Genomic DNA, 25,138 nt, shown 5'->3' on the forward strand with positions numbered 1-25,138 from the left:
CAGGGCTACGAAATAGGCTTCACGGTACTCAGCATGTGTTCAACATTTCTCTTAAGCCCAATGTTGAGGACTTTGGCTGTGACAGTGCCATCTATTTTTTCATGATTTTGTTCACAAACTGTCATCAGGGTAGGCCAGTTCTTGATATAGTGCTCAAAACAGACCACTACTGAGTTCCATCACACGTCTTATGGGAGAGTTAGTTTGGTTCCTCCCACTTTTTTCAGAGCAGCTGCTGCAAAGTGATTGTTACGGGAGTATTTTGCAATTTCAACAACGTTAGCCTTTATTTCTGGAACACTGATGTCTTTGGCTAGGAGGCGCATCAAATGAACACTGCAACTGTATGTTATTAGTTTGGGACTCTCTTCTAAATAACTTCTTCTCATCTTGGATACATTTGCAGCATTGTCTGTGACCAAGCTGCGTACTAGACATTCTGTTTTGCTGTGTGTGCATTTCCTGATATATCAATTGTTTCTGTAAGGAAGGCATTCCCTTCTTCTGTTGTCACACAAGCACATACGACAGGATCATTGTGGACATTGCTCCACCCATCAAGACTCAGGTTAACAATTTTACCCTCTATACCTTTTGCACACTGCTCAACTTCTCTTTCATACATTTTATCCAGCAATTTGCCTGCAATATCTGCTCTGTTGGGTGGACTATATCCTGGTCTTAATGACTAAACCAAGTTAATGAAGTGTGGGTTCTCAGTCAGAAAGAAAGGAGAGTTTGTTTCATAAACAAACCAGGCAGTTTTTTCATTGATTACCTCTTTTTTTAATCTGCTCGTTCTTATCATAAACTTATCTGTGGTTGTTTCCGGATGATGGAGTTTTTTTTTTCTTTTTGCTACAGGTGATATACTGTGGCTATGTGACATACATGATGTGACTGAAACACTATCATGGGCAGATAACTCTGAAACTATAGAAAATGATGGTGATCTTGAAGGTGGATAGTCTTCAGAATCCTGTGTGTTGAGGATGGATTCTCCTAAACAAAATAAGTCAATGCAGTTATTTAATTATTATTACCATACTGCTCATTTAGTATTACTCATTGCATTCACTGACACTTAGTACTACTTTAAAGGTGAAATTGTAAAAGGAAGATCTGCCTATTTCAGCTATTTATTTTTTTTCGCAACTGCATCTAAAATGATAGTACCATAGAGTAATAACTATATTTTTTGCTCAAACATGAGAATTCAAGAATAGTCCAGAAGGAAGACAGGCAGTCCTTAAGAAAGAAGTATGAAATAAAAAAAGTTTACCAACCTGAAGATCCTGAATGTTCAGACATGTTCCTTTCATCATCTTCAGCGCAGCTCCCTCATGGGATGGAACACTTCTCATGATGTTGTTTTATTCAGGCAACCAGGCCTTGCATTTCTTTGTTGCACTGTTTGCATTTTGCACGCATGCCTGCCTTACCCAAGGGTAGAGGAACTACATTTAAATGTTGTCAAACTGGGTCTCTCTTTTACGGCCTGCTGCCATTGTAGATTTTTCTTTCTAATGAGAGAATGGTATGGTAGATCTCAAATCAATGAAGGCTACACTCAGAAAGACCTCAAGACTTCTGGAATATGCTGCTCAAACAGTTTCCCTTTTGTTTCTACTGCCTATTCCTCCCTTCTCACATTTATCTCCAGACTTCTTCTCCTTGTCCAGATCTATTTCGCCTCCAACAATTTTCTATTCATTGAACTTTTTGAAACTTTGCACTTTTAGAGAGAGGTAAGGGATTGACTCTGTGTACACAAATTGTAGAGGGACAATAAGGTTGAGGTCTGTTATTTCTCACCTCTTTATATTATTTATTTATTTGTTTAGAAACATTTTTGCTGTTAACAAGCATGTTATCTCTGGAAACACAAATCCACAGTCTGAGAACTGCAAAACTAAGCATCTCTGATGGTATCTTCTAGACTGAGCCATGAGTCCCATTGGGTAGATAGAAAGATTAACCTAAATAAACTATACAGAAGCCCCTGGAGCCCCGTAAAATTGGGTCTCTAATCCATGAACTGCTGGAATTCATTTACAAAATTTTTCTTAAACATTACATGAATATATTGTCTCATACTATAGAATTTATAATCCCTATTCCATGATGAGATATTTTTGAGCTATAATGTATCTTTAGATAGGTTTTTTCCTCAAAAAACATTTTATCAAAAAAATTTGATTTAAATAAAAGAAATCAGATTTTTAAAAAAAAATCATTGAATTTTATCCACCCTGGCTGATATGATGGGGGACTCTATCCTGGGAAGCAGTGACTCTTGAGAAGGACTTGGGGTTGGTGGTGGATAACTAGCTGAACATCAGCTCTCAGTATAGTGCTGTGGCCCAAAAGGCTAATGCTATCCTTGGATTCATAAACAGGAGAATCTTGAGTACGAGTATAGAGTTTCTGCTGTTGCTGCTTTCCCCCTCTTTACTCTTCTTCCCCCCCGCCCCCCGGCACCCAAGAGAGTACCATTTGGCCTAGAGGAAGGCCAGGAGACAATGAGTTCTTGCCTCACTTCTTCCACTTATGATCATTAATAGTTCTGTGCAATTCACACCCCTGTTGTTGAGCATGACCTCATGCTTTCCTACTGCCTAGAGCAGGGGTGAGCAAACATTTTGGCCTGAGGGTCACATCTGGGTATGGAAATTGTATGGTGGGCCATGAATGCTCATGAAATTGGGGGTTGGGGTGCAGGCTCTGGCTGGGGATGTGTGCTGTGGAGTGAGGCTAGAAATGAGGAGTTCAGGGTGCAGGAGCGGGCTCCAGGTTGGGGCAGGGTGTTGGGATGCGGGGGGGTGGGGGGGGTTGAGGGCTCTGGCTGGGGGTGTGGGCTCTGGGGTGGGGCTGGGGATGAGGGGTTGGAGGTGCAGGAGGGTACTCGGGGTTGGGACCGAGGGGTTCAGAGGGCGAGAAGGGGTCTGGGCTGGGGCAGGGGGTCGGGGCACAGCAGAGGGTATGGGGTGCTGGCTCCTGGTGGCGCTTACCTCACGCAGCTCCCGGAAGCAGCGGAATGTCCCGTCTCCAGCTCCTACGCAGCAACGTGGCCAGGCAGCTCTGCACGCTGCCCCGTCCGCAGGCGTCGCCCCTGCAGCTCCTATTGGCCATGGTTCCTGGCCAATGGGAGCTGCGGGGGTAGCGTGCGGAGCCCCCTGGCTGCCCCTATGCATAGGAGCTGGAGTGGGGACACGTCGCTGCTTCTGGGAGCTGCACGGAGCTATGGCACGCACAGAGTGGGGCAAGCCCTGAGCCCCGCTCCCCGGCTGGAGCGATGGAGAGGGGCAAGCCCCGGACCCTGTTCCCTGGTGGGAGCTTGAGGGCCAGATTAAAATGTCTGAAGGGCTGGGTACAGCCCCTGGGCCGTAGTTTGCCCACCCCTGGCCTAGAGTATAGGTATCATACCCTGTCTGTAAAATGGGGAGGGAATCTGGAGTTTAGAGTTTGTACAAGGCCCTCTCTGAAGGAACCTGGATCAGAACCTAGATCTGTAACTCATTCATTTAGCCACACTGTCTTTCAGAAAAAATATGCCAGATCTTGGCCATGGTGTCTTATAATAGGGATATTCTGTATACCTATCTTTGCAAAGAATTTTGAGATCCACAGGTGAATGAGAATTTTGTAAATATAAACAACATTAAATAAATAAGTAGAACCCTAACTTAGTCTGTTACTTTAACAACTGGACCATATTCCTCACCCAGAGTCAGTAAGAGACCCCAGTATTCTATTTCTTTCTAGCAGATAGTTGCAGATGACGGTATATCTTTATTTTCACTCTTTATTTTTAGATCCTGGAAATTCCATACAATTCCATATAGTTAAAAGAACTGTATGAAGAGTTACTCCTGGGAGAATTCTGTGCCAAAAAAAAATAAAATTTCTGCACATAATAATTTAAAATTCTGCATATTATTTGTCAAAATAACATAATATAATCATGCCAGTTAGTAGTGTCTGTTTGAAGAAACTATATTAAGCTTTGTCTGCACTAGCACTTTTGTTCGCAAAACTTTTGTTGTGAGGGGATGTTATGAAAACACACCCCTGACCGACATAAGTCTCGCTGACAAAAGTGCCAATGTGGACAGCACTATGTTGGCGGGAGACACTGTCCGGCCGACATAGCTACTGTACTTGTTGGGGGTGGTTTAATTATGCTGGCAGGAGAGCTCTCTCCTGCCAGCACAGAGCGATTAAATGGGAGACCTTACAGTGGCACAGCTGCAGCAGTACAGCTGTGCCGCTGTAAGGTCCATAGTGTAGACATAACCTGATGCTCAAGCAAAGTTTCTTAGCACATGGTCCAGCAGATTACTGATCAAACTCTTAGGTCAAGACCCTCCACCCCCCGCACCCTCCCCGAGTTCAACTGCCATTTTCTTTTGTCATCTTAGGTGCAATGCCAGAGAGAGACAGGGGAGAGAGAGGAGGGTGTCTTGGGTGCGTGCCCTTTCTTTTTATAGTCCTGTCTCCCCTTTGAGGAGCGTTTCCAGCTGGGAGCAAGATGACAGGCAGTCTAGTGAGGAAAGGAAAGTCCATGCTGTGTCTTTGCTAAAATGTAGATTTTTGTCCCTGCTCTCTTCCTTGCCAAGGAATGGCCACTCAGGAGGTAATGGTCCATCAGCCTTGTTGACACCTGGCTGAAGCATCAGCTTGCCCTTTGTCTCCAAGAAAGTGGCTTAGCCACTCCCCAGACTTATCTGGGAAAAATACTTCAGTCATGATTTCAGTTTATGTTTATAACTTTACATATAATGTTGCTATGTGCATTTTGCCATGACATTATTGATCAGCAAATTATGAGTTTTTAAATGATGCCTCACAAGGCATATCTTATACAAACATTATTACAGTAGTGTGTAGAGTTTGGACGCAGGGGTGTATTTTGTCATACACATGTAAGCTTACTCCTTGCACTTGTGCATATGCATTTTTATAGTCTTTAGTTGCCGTATATACTCATTCATTAGCCCCTTCATTTATAAGCTGACCCCCCAAGATGGATAGGTAAAAATAGTAAAAACTGTATGACCCTTTCATAAGCCGACCCTATATTTCAGGGGTTGGCAAACTTTGGCTCCTGGCCCATCAGGGTAAGCCGTTGGCGGGTCGGGACGTTTTGTTTACCTGGAGCGTTCACGAGCACTGAGCCCCTCAGCTCCCAGTGGCCACAGTTTGTTGTTCCCGGAGCTCCATTGCCTGGGAACGGCAAACTGCGACCACTGGGAGCTGAGGGCCTCCGTGCTTGTGAACGCTCCAGGTAAACAAAACGTCCTGACCCGCTAGTGGCTTACCCTGACAGGCCGGGAGCCAAAGTTTGCCAACCCCTGCTATATTTTAAAAGCTGGAGTCACAAGAAACACTCAAAAGTTTTGCTAGAATTATTTTAATATAACGAAAAACCTTTTATTGTTATAATAATAACTGAACAAATATGTATTCACCTTCAAAATTACAGTCCATATTTAAAATCAGTAAATGGATATTTAAAACAAGTAACTTAGAACAATATGAGACTTTAAAAAGTTTTAAAATCCTTCAAAGTCTGAATCAGTCTCTGATTCACCAAACAGTTCATTAAACTCTGCTTCAGTCACAGCTGTACCTGCATTGTCATTGTACATGTCGGCAGTGTTGTCTTCAGACTCAGATTCCTTCTCATCATCAGCCTCTGTTGTGTCATTATCAAATATGGCATCATCTTCTGACCCGTCGAGTGCATTGCTGATACAGCATTTCCTAAATGATTTTTCTATCATTTCTGAGGGAATGGACACTCACGCGTCCTAGATCCACTGGGCGACCAGATTGATTTCGGGCTTCATAAGATTCCTGCCTTTTGTCAACTTCACCATACCTGAGCACATCCATTCAGACCACATTTTGCATAGTCTGTCTTTAAAAGGTTTGTTCAGGCAGACATCAAGCAGTTGTAGAACTGAATTTAAGCCTCCAGGTATTACAGCCAAAGTAGTTTTCATATTTTTGGCCACATTTTTCACCTCATCCGTCTTGTATGCCCTGAACATGTTCCAAACGAGCATATCAGGTTTCTTGAAAAGTGCACCTGATCTCTTATTCCACGCTTTTTCCAGCCATTCAGTAGTCCCACTTTCAGCCATCCATCCCTTTTTGTGTGCTCATATGAGGACACCAGCAGGAAATTTCATGTTTTTAGGCAAGGTTTTTCTTTTAAAAATAACAATAAGAGGGAGCTTTGATGCATTTGCCGAACACGATGAAACCACCGTAAAATGAATTTTTTTCATGGCCAGTGCTTTTAATTAAAACTGTTTTTTCACCAACACCGTTCTGTTGCTCGGGAGATAGAATGTCACCGGTGTTTTGTCCATATTTCCTATTTGTGACAGTTCAAATGCATATTCCTTTCGATATTTTATAATAAACCTTTGGAAAGATTCGATTTTTACTTCCAGATCTCTCAGCAGCTTTTGCTCTTTCTTTGTTCGCTGACGAAGACAGAGGCTATGATGGTTCCTGAAGCGAGTATACCAACCTGCTGATGCAACAAACATTGATGGCTTTACTGCCTTGTGTTTGTCATCTTTCAACATTTGCAGAGCACGCAGACGAATTCCAGTTCTAGTGACAATGTACCCATTTTGTCGACATTCAACAACCCAATTACTGAGATCTTTCTCTAGCTCAGGAAATAAAGCGCACCTTGTTGGACATTTTTTCTTGCTTCTTGGCATGTCTTTTAGTGTTGTTTTATTTTTTCGCCATTCTCTTACTTCTCATTGATACATAATTTACGAGCAGCGGCACAATTATTGTTTGCTTCTGCATATTCAACAACTTTAAGTTTGAATGCTGTGTGATAAGCAGACCTTTTTCTTTTGATTTCACCGTTGTTCATTTTAAATACTAGTATGAAAATAGATTATTATTATTGTAGTTATAGATTTTGTAGGACTTTATATAGGAATGCCACCTGCTTTATCACTGTCAAATTATTATTGTTCTTTGCTTATTTCAAAGCAGCCCTGTAGATTGGCATGTCTGTGGGGATAAGAGGCTATTTCAATTTTATTAGAGATTCCATCGATTCTGCATGTTATATTTTCATATTGGCTAGAGACTTATGGGGTCCATTGGTAGAAGTGCATGAAGAGATCAAATTATACAGTAGCAGACTGACACCAGTGCTATAGTACTATTGTTCATTGTATTTTTCTGATTGGCTTGTAAGGCATAGCATTTTGTGAAATGCATCGGTCAAATGTCATGCAGATCTGCAGCACTGCTCTTTTAGTATTCCTTTCAAGCCAGTCTAGTCCACTAAACAAAGCCTTTGCAACTTTAAAAGGCTGCAGTATTGACATCAATAAATGGGTTGGCAAACTTTGGCGCCCAGCCTGTCAGTGTAAGTCGCTGGCAGGTTGGGACATTTTGTTTACCTGGAGCATCTGCAGGCATGGAGCCCCTCAGCTCCCTGTGGCCGTGCTTCGCCGTTCCCAGCCACTTCGCGCAGCTCCCATTGGCTGGGAATGGTGAACCGCAGCCACAGAGAGTTGAGGGGCTCCATGCCTGCAGACGCTCCAGGTAAACAAAGCGACAATATATTAGATATTCAATTAAATGATTCCATAGAGTTTAAAATCATAAATTTTTGGTGTAGACCCATTTATAAGTCAACCCCCGCTCTTTGATGTGTCGCTTTTTTAACAAAAATATTCGGCTTATGAACAAGTGTTTATGGTATATGATCACATACTGGTTTTTGCACAGCACCTCTGTGGCTCTTTGTAAAGTTGGGTATGCAAAGGTAGCCCCATTTGACAAACACCAAAGCCAAGATTTGACATTTTCTTTGTTCTTCTAAATAGTGCATTTGAAACTTTCTCCTAAAATGCTAAACTTTATGTTTAAGTACTTAACTTGTATTATTATATGATGTTTTACAGGTTAAAATAGCAGAATTTTCTCGAACTCCAGAAGATTTTTTAAAGAAGTATGATGAGCTGAAATCTAAAAATACGAGAAATCTAGATCCTTTGGTGTATCTGCTGTCAAAGCTCACAGAAGACAAAGAGGTAGCATATTTGTTTCTGCGTTTCTGTCAGTCTGATACATAATATTTGGAAGTAGCAACAATGATTTCTGATTATAGTAAACCCTATTAAGAAGCTGTTCAGATAAACATATCTGAACCAACTAGTTACGATTACAATAGAGTATGTGAGGGCATTCATTTTAACCCCCTGTTTCCCAGCAAGTTTTTTTTTGGGTCTAGACATGAATTTTAATTTTGATTTTGAGAAAAATCCATTCAAGCTATTTTGAATTATATAAGGGTAAAAAACATACATTTTACACTCTGAGAAGATGTTAAGATGTCTTTGTGCATAATATGTATACAATTAGAAAAATAACAGTTCTAAGCATTTAAAAATTGGACATTTCACCAGAACAGGTCTTCTCTTATGCTCATCACTGCACTGCTAAGGCCCTGATCCTGCAATCTGTTCTGCACAGGATAACTCTTGTGTCCAAGCAGAGCCCCATTGATTTCATTTCTGTTCCATGTGGATGTAAGCATACAGATTATATTGCAGGATTTGGGGGCCTTAGTTAGAGTCTGAACTAATATCTGTGGAGAAAGTACTCAGTGTACAAAACTTGATCTGCAGATAGATTTTGAATGCAGAAATTTTTTCTTCTTAAAACTTATCTGGAAATCTTCAACAAAGTAAACTTAATGGCTGAAATTTTTCAAAAGTGGCTTCTTATATTGGATGTCTCCATTTTTAGATGGCCAGCTTGACACATGTTGGCCCTGATTTACAGAAGCTTTAAGCACCCATGGCTGCATCTGCAGGTCCTGTTGATTCATTCCCAAGTGCTTCAAAGTTGGGCACCCAAAACCAGAGGTCACTTTTGAGAATTCTGACCTTCAAGACTTCAGCAGTTAGTTTCCTGGGGAGATAACCTCATGCCCTAAAGTGTTTGTTTTCTGTGAAAAAAAACTAAAACATAAAAAAATTTAAACACTGACGTCTCTCTTTGTTGAAAGTTTTGTGCTATAAATCTTAATTTTGTTTTTTTCAAACGCACTCTTCAAGCACGTCTCACTGCATATTACAAGTCCTGCACTCTTGGTATTTGCAATGTGAACCAGTAAACGAACACAGTGTAGCTGAAATCATCTCAGTTTTTTTTTTTTAAACAAATTGAAAGGAGTTACAGGTACTCTCCCTGCCGCTAATACCCCTGACAATTTCTTGGTTTCAGAATCTTATCTTCTGTTTTCTTTGTTGCTGTTGTTTGTTGTTTTTTAAAAAAATTAATCTCTCTATTCCTTTGTGAGAAATCCACAGTTTCATCTATTGTTTCTAACTGGCTACATCAGGGAAAGAGTAAAGATAAATACAGGAAGGGTTGTCAAATGCACAGAGTAAACATACAGAAAGAGACTTTTTCTCCTCCGTTCTCTGTTACAGTTGTCTGGGAGGTTATTTGAAACAATAGAAGGTGAAAAAATGCAAAGAAAATTGTGATTTTTAAATTGCTGTGTCCTTGTAAGTGCCACATCTACAGAGCTTGTAAAGTGCACCCCTTTGGAGCTTTTTTCCTCCCTTTTTCCTTTGTGATTTCTGTTAGAGAATGAGCAGGAGGACCCAGAGGCGGATTGAGTAGACGGGCTTCTTTGTTGCGGTACTTGTTCCCCTCGACCCAATTGTTGAGTAAGCACTGAATTAGTTACAGCAAACTCTTTTTATCTAAGTTAGTATGTAAATACCTACATTTACTAGAACACTCCCAAAACCCTTATTGAGTAATATGAATGCCCATACAATGAATATTAATAGGTATATACGGAATATAATTATCCCTGCCCCTGTTTACTGTTTACAGCATTAAGCATATTCTACAGGCAATTTTACCTTGAAGATCTGTTTCTTTGCAGTAATTGCAGGCACAAATTCTCTTGATCAGCAGCTCACAGGGAAGGGAGGAAGGGGCCATGACCCCGAGCTCATTTATGTAGCTGGGAAAGGAAGGGGGGGGAAGATAACACTGCTTTACACAAAGCATATCCTTTAGAGCCCCACATTCCTTATGCAGCTGCAGTGCTTATCAATCCTTAACAAGCAGAAGGGAAAGGAGAGGGATAGCACTTTATCTATCAAGTGCAGAAATGGTGCCTGTGCTTCTACCCCCTAATACCATGTCAGCATACCAGCAGTTTCCCAGGTCTTTACTTAACCCTTACATATCCCAACAATTTCCTCTTTGAAAAAGGGGGTGAGGGGTAGAAAAAATTATGTTAATGTAGCATTCACATTGCACGTTAAATGCCCAGAAGTCAAGAAATGAAAAAAATTCTCACTAAATTTAACTCAATTACAAGGTACCTAGAGTTCGTTATAGTCCAGTTTCTTTTAAAATATATATCTTAATATATTACTGTTTGTTTTATGGCATACATCTAACAGACAGGAAACTGTTTTTGAATGTTTAACTTAGTGACCTTAATGTCACACAAATGTATGTTTTTGCTTGCCATGGCAACACTAAAAAGAGGATCTTGCATAGGGATGTAAATACTGTTTAAAAAGTTAACCGTTTAAATGATTAATATATTTCGTTTAAATGATTAACCAGCTGGGGCTGGCGGGGGTTAACAGTTAAGGTGGGTTAACAGGTAAGACTAATGCTTACCAGTTAACCGGTAAACATTTTACATCCCTTATCTTGCACAAAGACAGCTTATAAAATACTTGAATCAAGGAGTTGTTGAAAGAGAGGTGAGATGTGCAATGACTGTGTCCATGTGGGTGAAGGTCTCTCTGATCTATCATTTTTGGATATTTCTAGAGCATCTTGTCTAAATCCTTGTTCTGCTGCATTCATGAATAAGTTCTTTTTGTTGTTGTGTATTTGTAGACACTCCAGTATTTACAGCAGAATGCTAAGGAAAGGGCGGAACTTGCAGTGAATGCCACAACAAGTGGTAGTACCAGTTTTACCATTCCGTCAACCACTTCCAAGATATCCATGCAAGAACTTGAGGAGTTACGCAAGCAACTTGGCAGTGTAACAACTAGCTCCAGTGTACAGCAGGTACTATCTCTTCCACAGTCTGGAGATACAAGACTACTTTGAGTGTGTAGGGCTTTAATCATTATCTTTTATTACCTTGTGGTGTAGTTGTGGCAAAGTGTGAATTTTCTGTAATATTTTTATGAATCCTATGTGTGCCTCACTTTCCCTCTGTACTTTGCATTGCTTCCCAGTGGAAGAAAAAAGGATAAGTCTTCTCTTGTGTTGGGGGGGGAGGCGGCCGGACGCAGGACATGGTGTGGGTGTCACCTTGCTATCTGGTCTGCAGTAAATAGTATAATTAAGGAACTGATTGAAACTGATACAGATCAAAATGGGTTCCAAAGGGACAATGAAAGCCCCAATGACTGAACAATTGACACTCAATACTAGGTAGATGGGGCTGCAAACTCAGCATGGCCCTGCCTGGAGACAGAGGACTGGGAGGGCATAAAGAGTGGGCTTCTGGAAGAAGCTGGCTGCTCTCATCTGGGACTGAAAAAGAAGTCAGAGAGACAGAGCCTAAGAGGGAGTCCATTACAGCTTGGATGGTGGATTGCTCTAGCTAGACCAACATGGACTATGTTTTAACATTTGTTTCTCTATGCTAACTCAAGGATTTCTGTCAGGGTTCCTTCCCCACTCTGACCTCTAGGGTACAGATGTGGGAACCTGCATGAAAGACCCCCTAAGCTTATTTCTACCAGCTTATGTTAAAACTTCCCCAAGGCACAAAGTCTTTACTCTTGGATTAATTAAACACTGTCAACATCAAGTGATTTAGACAAAGAACCAGGGAAAGGACCACTTGGAGTCCTACTCCCCCAAAATATTCCCCCAAGCCCTACACCCCCTTTCCTGGGGAAGGCTTGATAATGATATCCTCACCAATTGGTACAGGGGAACACAGACCCAAACCCTTGGATCTTAAGAACAACGAAAAGCAATCAGGTTCTTAAAATAAGAAGTTTATTTAAAGAAAAGATAAAAGAATCACCTCTGTAAAATCAGGATGGTAAATATTTTACAGGGTGGTCAGATTCAAAACATAAAGAATCCCTGTAGGCAAAACCTTAAGTTACAAAAAGATGCAAAAAACAGGCATACACATTTCCTTCAGACAGCGAATTTCACAAGTGAAAATAAAGAAAACCTAACGCATTTTCTAGCTAGATTACTTACTAACTTTACAGGAGTTGGAGGGCTTGCATCCTTGATCTGTTCCCAGCAAAGGTATCACACAGACGGACAAAAGCCTTTTTCCCCCCCTCCAGCTTTGAAAGTATCTTGTCCCCTCATTGGTCATTTTGGGTCAGGTGCCAGCCAGATTACCTGAGCTTTTTAACCCTTTACAGGTAAAAGGACTTTGCCTCTGGCCAGGAAGGACTTTATAGCACTGTATACAGAAAGGTGGTTACCCTTCCCTTTATATTTATGACAGCTTCCAATTCTGTATTCCAATTGACTCACAAATCCTGCTCTTTTTTGAAAATGCTGTTTGGTGTCACTGCAAGTACTTGCTGGGATGTGTCATTCCCTAAAGAATGTGCAAGTCTCTAATCAGCAGTCTGTTTCAGTTGGACTCATTGAGCAGAGCTCACAGTATGAAGCAGAAACTCTGGAGCCAAGAGGTTCAGTCTTGGAGGCAGTGAGGCCAGATGGCCTACTCTGAAGGAAGAGACCGACCCTTTGGTGGTCTGGCACACTGAAAAGATTCCTCCAAGAGACTGTTTAAAAGCTGGAGCATCGCACAGATTCTGTGGATCTGTATATGATCATAACAGAATCCCAGTGCAGGAGGGCAAGGAACTGAGAGGTATCTGGTAGAGAGTTTCATCTGGCCTGACCCGTTCAGTATTCCTCCACTCACTAATATCATAACCTGTATATAAAAGGTGTCATGTAACTTATCAATAGAAAGCTAATAACATACTGATCATTAATATTATTCTGTAGTGTATATACAGAGGACAAATTCAAAATTGCAAACATACTGGGAATTATGATCTTGAAGTGTGTTTGCAAGGCATGGCTGAAGTTACACCAACCTAGTCAAAGGTACTTCCAAGGTACATTAAAAGACAGTGGGAATGCATTTACATAAAAGGTAAACAGAACCATCAAGCTAACAAGGGGAGGAGATAACCACTCAACATCATGTCAGTGGGGAGATTGCAGGAACAGATCAATTTATATTTTAACAAACCAGCTGGGAAAGAAGCCAGCATGGAACTTCCTTCCCCACAAGACTCCATAACTCCTTCCTTATGGCGTGAATGAACTTTGAAATGGATTCTCCTGATAGTTACCCCCAATTAAAGGTTCACTGTACCATAAAAGAGAGAGAGGCAAAGAACCTCAGATTATCTTTCATCGAAGAAGACAAAAGAACGGAGCACTTTGGACTTGGTGGCAGATCCTGACCAAGTGTGTGGTCAGCCATGTCCTGGAAGGTGATGTGGTAAGAATCTAACTTTGAACCAGGACTGTAGTTTTGTTAAGTTTTGGTCTCTAGAAAGCATTTTTCACTTTTATTTGCTTATAACTATTTCTAACTCTGTCCTTTATACTTGAACTCACTTAAAATCCTATTTCCTTTTGATAATAAACTTGTTTTACTTTTAATTGAAACCAACCCAGTGCTGTGTTAGAATTGAAGTGATAGTTAACTCCAGTTATAGTGATAAACTGTGCACTTTGTCTCTTTAGAGGAGCAAACAAATCTTATTCCTCTGAATGGTCCAGGAAAGGGGCTGGACATTGCAGAGTGCACAGTTTTGGGAAAATTGGGCACTGAGAGGGGTTTGGTTATACCTGGCAAGATGACCCTAAGCAGGTGGAGTCCAGAATGTGGCTGTGTTGTAACAAGCAGGCTGCTGGAGTCAGAACTGATCCGGGGCAACTTATTACACATACTCATCTTGTATGCCGGCTGGGAGCATCCAGCTACAGCACCAGAGCAATTTTAAGGCACTCAGGGTTACAGGGCAAGTGATGACAACCTCTAACTGGTGTGGGTTGCACCCAGAGTGTGACACAGTGATAGTAATATGGTTTGGAAGTACAGAAATCCAGTATAAGAGCTGTCCTCAACCCCGATTCACCATCAAGAATATAGGGTTCTTTTCTGGCTGTGGAGTTGCACCTTGAATACACACTCCTCTTCCAGTGTCTTCATGACATTTATCCCTGGGACAGTGTGATGTGCTGTCCTATTGGAGTCACTAGTGGCCAGTGCATCTGACTTCAGTCCTTGGTTCTCTCATTAGAACTCCTGCCAGTGTCTAGTCCTCAGGATTAGCTTTGTGACTGTTAGGCTCAGAAGCCCAAACTGTTGGAAGGAGAAGGGAATCAGACCATGAGCTGCCTCCTCATCTGGTCCTAATTTTAGAAAGGGAGATTGCATGCAATAGAGGGCCCCAAGCATCTGGTTGCTTTGCTTGTGCTTAAGGCTAGCCCTACTAATGCCAGAAGTGTTTGGAGATGGAACTGGCCAAGGTGGAGGTGATGGTATTGTTGGAGGAGAAAGAAGTGGAAAAGATAAGAACATAGAGAATTCATCGCATCACAGAGGATATTTGGGGTTGGTCAAATGAGAAGCACAGAGTCCAGCAAAGCCAGTTCCTACATCAGGTAGATCTTAGGATATTTTTATGAGCATCTGCATATTGTGGGGAGCACTGGGTCAGTGTTTGCCAGGGATTGCAGGGGACAGTGTACAGGGGTGGAATGTGTCACACGTTTACCAGGGAGAATGGTGCATTAGGGTGGGAAAGTGCCATGCATTTCCTCAGATTCTCAGTATCACTAGAGCTGTTCTGTGGTTTGTTAGCTAACACGTTATTCTCTTCATAATTTGGAAGATGGGATTTAATTCTGGGTTGTGACCCAGATTTCAATCCATAGTAAATTGTCACAGCTGAGAAATAAAACTCTAAAATCACCAGTTTATTCTGTGGACACTGGTAAACTCTACCTGAGAATGGCAAAATGCAAAAATGACGTCTTCCATGGTACTGGCCAGTCCCTTGTTGGCAGAAAAGTTAACCTGCCTTTCTGTCTTCTTATAGTGACTGAGCCCTAGAGTTGGGAATGGGAAAACCAGGCTGTTTTGTCTTTACTTGGTGAAATAAACAAAGCTTCTAAAAATGCTTGAGCATACAAAGAAAAAAGCCCTGCAGTGTTATAACCAGTAGCCAGGTCCTGCATCCTGTTCTCTCCACTGTTGTCCTCAGATTGACTAGTTCAGCAGTTTGTAATTGATGTCTGGTTTGAAATGATGCTTTTCCAGGTCGGTGTTTTTAAAGAAGCCCCTCTCTCCTTTCTGACAGCCTCTTGAGCTTATACGAAAGATACTCCGAGACAAGCAAAACAAGAAGAATTCTTGTCAGCCTATTCCAGTATTTCCAGCCTGGGTGTATGAGAGATCTGCACTTAATGGGGATTTCTTAACTGGATCCAGTTTAAGCACTGACGCAACAGTGCCTATAGGTATGTATCACACAGACGAAAATGACGAATGTTTTATTCAGTGCATTTGCTCTCTGGTCTCATTCAGATTTCACCAAATATTCAAGATGAGGAGAAAGCTTAGCTCCGGTTAACTCCGCTAAGTAAGAAATGGGCTGAGAGAAAAGCCTTAAAGCTTTGTTTACAGTATTTGTCAATACCAAATCCCAGCCCCAAAATTTTATTGGATGCCATGTTTGAAACCAGATGATAACACATCTGTTTGCTCCAGTCAGATCCCAGTGTGACACGTTTCTTCAGATACTGTAGCCCCTCAGAAAGATGGGGTCACCTGAGATCGTGGCCATTCAGATAACTCATCCCCACCTGGGTGCATGTCAGAAACATCTGGCCAAAGCTCCAGGAATCAATGTCATCTGATGGCTCTGAGGTATTGGATGTAGGGTGACTTGGAAATGTCACGGTGCTAGTCCTGACTGTATACTCATAGGATCTGTCGGATCAGTTCATGCAAGATTTTCTCTGGAGCCACCTTCCCCCAGCATTGTGGAGATGAAAATGATGCTGCTTCTTTGAGTGATTGCACATGTCTATGCCACTGTTGGTATGTGTGCATGCCTCGTGCGCAGATATCAGAAATATTTTCCCTCTGCAGCACCCATCAGGGCAGCTCGAGTGCCCTCTGCCATCATGCACCACTGGGTGCAGGTATAAGAGGATGGAGCCACCCCTAACACCTCTGTTCCTTCATACCACCAGTGACAGTTGTTAGAGAGCTCCAACAATCTTGATATTGCAAGTTTTTCCCCTCACACTTTGTATATAGTTTGTTCTCTTTAGTTAGGTATAGAGTGTATAATTAGTGTTAGTGATAGGTTTTAGCTTTAGGTCCTTTTTGGACCAAATTTGAGTCTTGGGACCGGTATTGCAGCCATGCCTAGTTCTCCAGGGATTAAGTCCTGTTGGTTGTGTGCCAGGTCAGTGCTGGTCAGTGACAGGTATCACATTTGTAAAGGATTTTAGCCTCTCTAGAGCAACAAGCTTTAAGTGTCTTCCTATGGAGGCAGCAAGCCATCTGATTCAGAGCATGCTCTGAATGCTACACTTTAAGTATGGAGTACACCACCCGAGATGTCTGCAGCACCTTGATCTGTCAAAGAAGAGAGAGAACTTCCAAAGACCCGGTACCCCATTCAGCAAGATCATTGCTGCCAAGGCCACCTAGAGGCAAAGACTCGGGGGGATACTCTGAGGGGAAGTGTTCCCAGAATGCTCCTCATCTTGAAAAGGGTTTTTGTCAGTTTTGGAACTTTTGCCACTTCCATTGCAGCTGAACCCTGAAGTTCCTATGCAAAGACAACAAGGTCAAGACCCAGTTCAAGTATCGATGATGCCAGAGGCATACACAGCTGCCAGAGAACTACTCAGTCTTTCTGTACAAGTGACCCTGGCGATACAGGAAGAATTTCAGCCAATACTGGTGACTGCAGTTCCTACACCACCTCCGCTAGAGCATGCAACCTGATGCCCTCTACACTTCCAGTGCCTAAGAGCCAGTACATTCCAGAGGAAATCCACCATTAAAATCCTCAGTACTACCATCCCCAGGCTCAGCTTATGCTTATCTATTTCCTGTCCACACAGAATCTGCTCCACTCTTGTCACAGGACTCAGAGTCATCTCCTTCAGACTCAAAGTTTGGGTCTTTGTGTCCCATTCGAAATGGGTCTCATAGTCCCAGCAGTGAGCACATCTCAAGTCACAATGGCCTGTGCAAGCACGGGCCTCACCACCATGTCAGTGGCCTTTCTGGATTCTGTGGGGTGTCTCTCTCCTGGTAGGACCTTACCTCACCCACCTCAGTTGACTTCTTTGAGGGTGTACTGAGATCATCGTCACCGCAGATACCACTCTCTGACACCTAGTGCAGGTACCAAGCAGCTGGAAGTTGCTCAGACAGCTCCACCACAAGAGAGACCAGACATTGCTTCAGCATTCTAGTGCATTGTCTTCCTCATCACCAGATGAGGCTTTAGAGATGGTGAGCAATTCACTGACACGGGAAGATTACCAGGCTCACAAAGAACTGCTTAAAAGGGTGGCCTCAGTGTAAGACATTAGGGTGGAATTGGTCTGCAAGAAATCTCACAAATTAGTGGACATACTAGCTTCGACGGGTCCCTCCAAAGTGATGCTCCTGATTAATGAAGCAATTCTGGAGCCAGTCAGAACACTCTGGCACACCCTTTCTTCCCTAGCTCCTACAGCGAACTGTGTCCTTTCTAAGTGTTTTGAATACCTCTACATTCACCCTCCCCAGGCTCTTGGTGTGGTGGCAGCAGATAATGAGTGAATGAGGCAGGGGCACCAAGCATCAACGCAAAAGAGGAAGGAATCAGAGACTGGACTAGTTTGGTTGCAGACTTTATTAGATGATAAGGCTACAACTTAGAATTGCTAACCAGCAAGCTCTTCTAAGTCGCTTTGACTTCTCTCTGTGGGAAAATATGAAGTTTAAAGACAGGCTACCAGAGAACTTCAGGCAGGAGTTTAATGTGGTGATGGAAGAGGGCAAGCTGGTGGCCAGGACAGCTTGGATATAGCAGATTCAGCAGCTTTGCTGCAGGCATCCGATCTTCCGCCTGAAGTACAGCAGAACATTCAAGATCTGCCCTTTGAAGGGACTGCCTCTTTGTGGAAAAAATGGACGATAGGCTACGTAGCCTAAAAGATTCAAGGAAAACTCTGAAGTTGCTTGCAGTCAATACACTGTGACAAAGAGGAAGGAGTTCCAGCCCCAGCAGGCTCAGAGATATCAGACATTTATCCCATGGCCCCAAGACCTTCCAAGAAAAAGGGGCAGGAGTTACTGGCATCAACCACCTCCACCCCCTCTTCCTTTGTGACAGCAGGTTCCTCTTGACAAGCAGTTCATTCTAAGCGTGCATTTTGACAGGTTTGTTGATGGCAATATTACTGTTCCTACAGGCTCATCTGTTCCTTCCCATATGTTTGCCAATCATCTATCCCACTTCCTCTGTTCTTGGATTGGACTGGTGGGTCCTAAGCACAGTGTATCTGTGATATTCCCTTCAATTTGTTTCTGTCCTCCCTTCCCACCTCCTTCTCTGTCCCTCTTCAGTTCCCTTTGTTCCCCCACAACCAATGTATACATTGGTCTTGGATGCCTCATCCCTGCATTTGGGGCAGGGGTGGCATATATGGGAACCTTGAGTGTGAACTCAAGGTTTGTGGCCTTCAGAGGATCTGAGGACCCATGTAAACGTCAGGGAGCTATGTGCTGTCCATCTAGCCTGTTTTGACCTTCCACCCACATACTATGCGGGGAAATCTGGTAGTTTTAATGGACAACACAGCATCTATGTTCTACATAAACTGAAAGTAAAGAGTGTTGAGTGCAGTTGTGCCAGGGGGCAATTCTCCTGTGGGAGTTCTGCATAACCAACTCTATTCACCTAAAAACTGCTTACCTTCCAGGAGAGCAGAACATATCGACAGATCACCTGAACAAGTCAATTCACCGTGAATGGCCAGATCCACCATTCAGCTGTGGGGGGCTCCCCTTATGGATATGTTTACAACAAAGGCCAACAGAAAATGCCATCAGTTCTGCTCCCCAGGGGGTCACAGCCAGGTTCATTAACAAACGCTTTACTGCTTGCCTTATACTATGCTTTACTTCCTGCTCTATGGCAAATGCTTTACAAACACTTTATTCCCTGCTCTATGCCTGTCCTCCGATACGATTCCTCTCCAGAGTCTCATGGAAGACCAAACAGGACCATGCTTGCCGTATACTAATAGCACCAGCGTGGCCTTAGCAATACTAGACCTCAGCCCTACTAGCATTGTCGGTAAGACCTTCTCTGTCTCTCCTGTTGGATCAAAATGTGATTTCCCAGGACCTTGGCTGTCTGCTCTACCCAAATCTACAAGCCCTCTGCTTGACAGCATGGATGCTTCATGGTTAACACCATTAGAAAGTGCTTGCTCAGAAGACGTTAAGGAAGTACTTCTAAATAGCAAAAAGCCTTCAACCAGGTGTACTTACCTGGCTAAATGGAAATGTTTTTCTATCTGGTCTTAATAGAAATGTGTCTCTCCAGAGCAAGATTCTGAGCAAGCATGTTTTGAACTATCTATTGCACCTAAAATATCAAGATCTGACAGTTAGTCCTGTTAGAATACATCGAGCAGCTATTTGTTTTTCCCCATTCAGTGGGTAATAGATTGCTTTTTTTCAGCCCCATAACTATCAGATTTCTAAAAAGGTTATACTCACAGATACAAGAACTTGTTGCCCCAAGGGATCTCAACCAGGTGCTAACAAAAGTAATGGGACCACCCTCTGAACCTCTCACGTATTGCTCCATACTCCACCTCTGTATGAAAGTGGCATTTCTTGGTTGCAAAAACCTCAGCAAGGAGAGTGGATGAGTTGACAGCCTTTGTTTAAGAGCCTCTTTATACAGTTTCCCATAAGGATAAAGTTTACCTCCGCCCTCACCCAAAATTCCTGACAAAGGTGGTTTCCAATTTCCTCTTGAACTGGGAAATTTATTTGCCAGCTTTCTTCTCATATGGATAGAGATGAGGACACGCTTCTGTCATTGAATGTAAGGAGGGCTTTAGTCTCTTCTACTTGGACTGCACCAGGTCTTCTCGATCCTTAACACAGTTATTTGTCTCACTTGCGGACAGGATGAAATACAGTCTAGTTTCCACTCCGATGATATCTTTCTGAATTTCCTCTTGCATTCATTTGTGCTACCAGTTAGCTAATATTACACCACTTCCCTAGAGTATTGGCCCATTCAACTAGAGCAAAAGCAGCTTTAGCAGCTTTCCTGGCACAAGTACTATCTGAGATTTGCAAAGTGACATATTGGTTATTAGTTCACACTTTCGCTGCTCATCATGCCGTTTCCCTTCAGTCCAAGAACAATGCCAGTTTCGGGTGGGTTGTTCTATAACGGCTGCTCACGAAGACTGAACCCACCTCCACATTAATCTGCTTGTAAGTCACCTACAGTGGAATGGACATGTGCAATCACTCGAAGAAATAAAATAGTTAAATCTCCAAGTTCTTCTTCTCTCTATCGGATTCTGTCCAGTAAGAAGGACCAGAGGGAGGTTGGGGGTGTCTCCACCCTCTCTATACCTGCGCACAATGGCAGAAGGTGCTCAAGCTGCCCCAGGGGTACCACTGACGGAAAATGTTCTCTGACAACTCTGCACAAGGCTCATGCACACCCCTACAGTGAATGTACATCTGTAACACATCTCAAAGAGCAACAGTTATGGAAAGGTAGGTAACCATTTTTCTGGAGAAAGTCATGGATCCAATGACATTGAGCTCCACAGTTCCTGTTGGATCTGAACTGATGCTGTGGAGTTCTCAGAACATCTTGATTGGGAGTCTAGATCAGACACAGGATCATTTTAGGAACCTCAGACATCATCTTGAGATGAGTTCATATCTTACCTAGAATTTCTCTGTACTGGTACTGTGCTCCTTGGAGGTCTTGGCCTGGAGGCAGTTGCTCTCCATCAGTTCTCTCTTCTCACCTTAGAAGTCTGTTCCCAAGAAGGCAGAGGCTCCTGCAAGAAGAATCCCTTGGCCTCCTTTCCATGAGCCTGTAGGATCAGTAGTTCTACCTGATATGGAGTCAGGCTATGTCTCAGAAAAGGAGGATAAGACAATCCTCAGGTGTGTTCCTTTCTCTCTTATCCCATGATGAGGCTGCCTTAACCCCTTCTCCTCCTCCAAATGACTCTGGAGCCTCCTGGGACATGATGGGGAGAATGGCTGCAGCTCTGGAGATTCCTTTCAGCTGCTATGCCCAGCAAGTTATGTAAATTGTTTGTGAGCTTGGCGCTCAGACAAAGTAGCCCTCTAATCAGAAAGGGGTTTCTGAGATCTCTTTGCCTCTGGTGCATCTGTTTGGTTGGTTTTAGCTGTGCAGTTCCATATTTTCGAATGTTTGGGTTCCTTTTTAAGAGTTGCCATAACTGACTAGGGTGGGGGTTCTAGTACTTACACAAAAGTAGAAGTTATACAAAAAAAAAAAAGTAAGATTTTTAACTCTTAGGATAATGTGATATGCTTTCCACCTTAACTATAATGAATTGTCTTGTCTCAGGATTATTATATTGCTTAACACACAAAGACCCCAATCAAAATTGAAAACCCATTGTGCTAGATGCTGTACAGACCCATAGGCAAAGACAGTTCCTGCCCAAAGAACATGCAAATGGGGGTGTCTGTTCTTCCCTGGTTCCGTAAACTAAGCTTTGTGGCAGGGTGGATTTGATTTAAATCACTAGTCAGGAAGACTCAATATAATCATGGATTTCTATATAAAAGTGCATTCTTGTTGGTTGTTATAACCTTAACACACATTCTTTACAACTCAGAGATAGATGTAGGTTTCATTTTTAGAAGGTATACACTATACATTTTTAAGTGATTTATTTTGAAAACTTTTTAGATTAGTTTTACAGCTATATCAGAATATGAATATTGCCTTCTGCAGCTAACTCAGTCGTCTTTGCCTTCATTTTCTTGTTTGTTCATAATCTGGAAAAGAAAAACAAGTTATCCTGCTTTTTCAGGTCCCAAACGATTTCTCAATTTGGACTGAATTAGTCCAAAGGAAGAAAATATTTTTTCTACACCAGCAGAAGAAGCTACTGCTGTTAAAAGTGAGATTATCACTTCAACAGTCTCTGAATCCAAGTGCTTAAGTGACTTCCACCAGTTCACTGGTGTGACTTTCTTTAAAACATCATCAGCAAACATATATTTCTTGAATGGATCTTATTTCCCAAACTGGATCTCTTTTTTACGGCATGCTGCCATTATAGGTTTTCCCTTCTAGTGAGAGAATGGAATGGTAGATCTCAAATCAATGAAGGCTACACTCAGAAAGACCTCAAGACTTTTGGAATATGCTGCTCAAACAGTTTCATTTTTGTTTTTGCTGCCTGTCCCTCCCTTCTCACATTTATCTCCAGACTTCTTCTTGTCCAGATCTATTCCTCCCCCAACAATCTTCTATTCATTGAACTCTTTGAAACTTTTCACTTTTAGAGAGAGGTAAGGAATTGACTCTGTACACAAATTTGCAGAGGGACAAGGTCTGTCGTTTCTCACCTCTTTATATTTATTTATTTGTTTAAAAACATTTTTGCTGTTAACAGGCATGTTATCTCTGGAGACACAAATCCGCAGTTTGAGAACTGCAAAACTAAGCATCTCTGATGGTCTCTTCTAGAGTGAGCACTGAGTCTCATTGGGTAGATAGATAGAAAGATTAACTTAAATAATCTATACAGAAGCCCCTGGTACCCCGTAAAATCCATGAACTATTGGAATTCATTTACAAAACTTTTCTTAAACATTACATGAATATATTGTCTCATACTATAGAATTAGAATTTATAATCCCTGTTCCATGATGAGATATTTTTGAGCTATAATGTATATTAATTAAAACTATCTTTAGATAGGTTTTTTCCTCAAACATTTTATCAAAACAATTAGATTTAAATAAAAAAAATCAGATTTTTAAAAAAAATTTTAAAAATCACTGATTTTTATCCACCCTGCTTTGTGGCTTGGTTGCTACAACCATATGGTGCTCCCTGACCTTCTCAAGCCTTGGGATTCTGATTTTTCTACCACTTTCCTTACAGCTAATGTGTAGTCATCTTGACAGTGCATTGCTCTGAGAGCCTGTGCCTTTTCACACTGCAGTCAACTTTTGTTGGGTCACAGGCTTCTTTTGTAGCACTGTAGGTTCTTCTTCGAGTGCTTGCTCATGTCCATTCCACATTAGGTGTGTGTGCTCACCACATGCACCGGTGCCGGAAGTTTTTCCCTCAGCAGTATCTGTAGGGGAGCGGCTCTGGCACCCTCTGGAGTGGCGCCCCCATGGCACAGTATAAGGGGCGCCGCTGGCTCCACGCATCTTCAGTTCCTTCTTGCCGCCAGTGACAGTGCACGGAACATTCACTGCTCTTACTAGCATTGCGTAGGCTTCATTCATACAAACTAGAGTTCTTACAAAGCTAGTGTACATAAACAACGAGGAGTCCTTGTGGCACCTTAAAGACTAACAAATTTATTTGGGCATAAGCTTTCGTGGACTATAACCCACTTCATCAAATGCATGGAGTAGAAAATACAGTAGGCAGGTATAAATACACAGCAGATGAAAAGATAGGAGTTACCTTACTGAGTGGGGAGGTCAGTGCTAATGAGGCCAATTCAATTAGGGTGGATGTGGCCCATTTCCAGCAGTTGATAAGAAGGTGTGAGTATCAACAGAGGGAAAATTTATTTTTTGTAGTGACCCAGCCGCTCCCAGTCTTTATTCAGGCCTAATTTGATGGTGTCAAGTTTGCAAATTAATTCCAGTTCTGCAGTTTCTCGTTGAAGTCTGTTTTTGAAGGTTTTTTGTTGAAGAATTGCCACTTTTAAGTCTGTTATTGAGTGTGCAGGGAGATTGAAGTGTTCTCCAACTGGTTTTTGAATGTTATAATTCTTGATGTTTGATTTGTGTCCATTTATTCTTTTGCGTAGAGACTGCCTGGTTTGTCCAATGTACATGGCAGAAGGGCATTGCTGGCACATGATGGCATATATCACATTGGTAGATATGCAGGTGAACAAGCCCCTGATGGTATGGCTGATGTGATTAGGTCCAGTGCTGGCATCCCTTGAATAGATATGTGGACAGAGTTGGCAACGCAGTTTGTTGCAAGGATAGGTTCCTGAGTTAGTGTTTCTGTTGTGTAGTGTGTGGTTGCTGGTGAATATTTGCTTCAGGTTGGGGGGCTGTCTGTAAGCGAGGACTGGCCTGTCTCATAGTGTACATAGTTAGTAATCGAGTTAGTTAGCCCTTAGCAGTAGTTAGAGTTTTGTTAGTCTCGTCGGGGACTTAGCTGGGGCATGCGGCATACCCGGGTCCCCAAGCTTCAAGCCCTGCGATTGCTGCAAATGGTACATGCCCGTGAGCGATACGCATAGTAGCTGTCTGAGGTACCTCAGTGAAGGGACACATACGTGGTAAGTGTCGAATCTGCAAGTCCTTTAAACCTAAGACCAAGAAAGAGCGTGAGATCAGACTCCAAGTGCTCCTGCTGGAGTCGGTGCTCACTCCAGCCCCGGAGCAAAGGTCCAACCCAGCACTGTGGCATCGGAAGCCTGGACACAGAGGCGGGCCTTCATCAGTTTCAAGTGCTGTCGATGCCTGAAGTGCTCCAGGCTCTTGCAGGAGATCCTGACTCTCGCAGTCCTGCCCACCCCAGCTCTGGTGGTGCCCAGACCTCGGGGTGAGCCTGCCTTGGGACCTTTCTGTCCACCCTTGCCTCAATGGTACCACTCCCCATCGTGGGGAATGTCCTGCCACCACTCACCCATTCAAAGCTATCATGCATTGGAGTTAGGGAGGCAGACGCATTGGAGCCCTCTAAGTCACTGGAACTCGGGCACCAGCAGTGGGATTTGAGGCGGACTTCGCCAGTTACCTTGCACAGGTACCTCAGA

General features: G+C 42.6%; 1 protein-coding gene and 1 long non-coding RNA gene across 10 annotated transcripts in view; one reads left to right on the plus strand and one right to left on the minus strand.

Annotated features, from left to right (window-relative positions):
* TUBGCP2 (tubulin gamma complex component 2) overlaps positions 1 to 25,138 on the plus strand; it is a 91,684-nt gene that overhangs the window by 5,699 nt on the left and 60,847 nt on the right. For 7 of the 9 annotated variants that reach the window (XR_012159936.1, XM_073353112.1, XM_073353111.1 and 4 more), the window contains 3 exons: positions 7,956 to 8,084; positions 10,939 to 11,115; positions 15,426 to 15,585. Coding sequence is in view for 7 of the 9 variants with exons in the window: in XM_073353112.1 (XP_073209213.1) it covers positions 7,956 to 8,084; positions 10,939 to 11,115; positions 15,426 to 15,585 (466 nt within the window). In the remaining 2 variants the exon portion in view is untranslated. Of the gene's footprint in view, positions 1 to 7,955; positions 8,085 to 9,642; positions 9,735 to 10,938; positions 11,116 to 11,143; positions 11,162 to 15,425; positions 15,586 to 25,138 lie in introns of those variants that run through there. The other 2 variants (XM_073353116.1, XM_073353118.1) reach the window with 2 other exon arrangements.
* Positions 612 to 10,162, minus strand: LOC140914677 (uncharacterized). The gene is made up of 3 exons (XR_012159937.1): positions 9,936 to 10,162; positions 1,287 to 1,523; positions 612 to 1,002 (listed from the first exon to the last, which is right to left on the minus strand). It is a non-coding gene; the product is annotated as an uncharacterized lncRNA (long non-coding RNA).

This window comes from Lepidochelys kempii, chromosome 7, assembly GCF_965140265.1.
Source record: "Lepidochelys kempii isolate rLepKem1 chromosome 7, rLepKem1.hap2, whole genome shotgun sequence".
Lineage (NCBI taxonomy): Eukaryota > Metazoa > Chordata > Testudines > Cheloniidae > Lepidochelys > Lepidochelys kempii.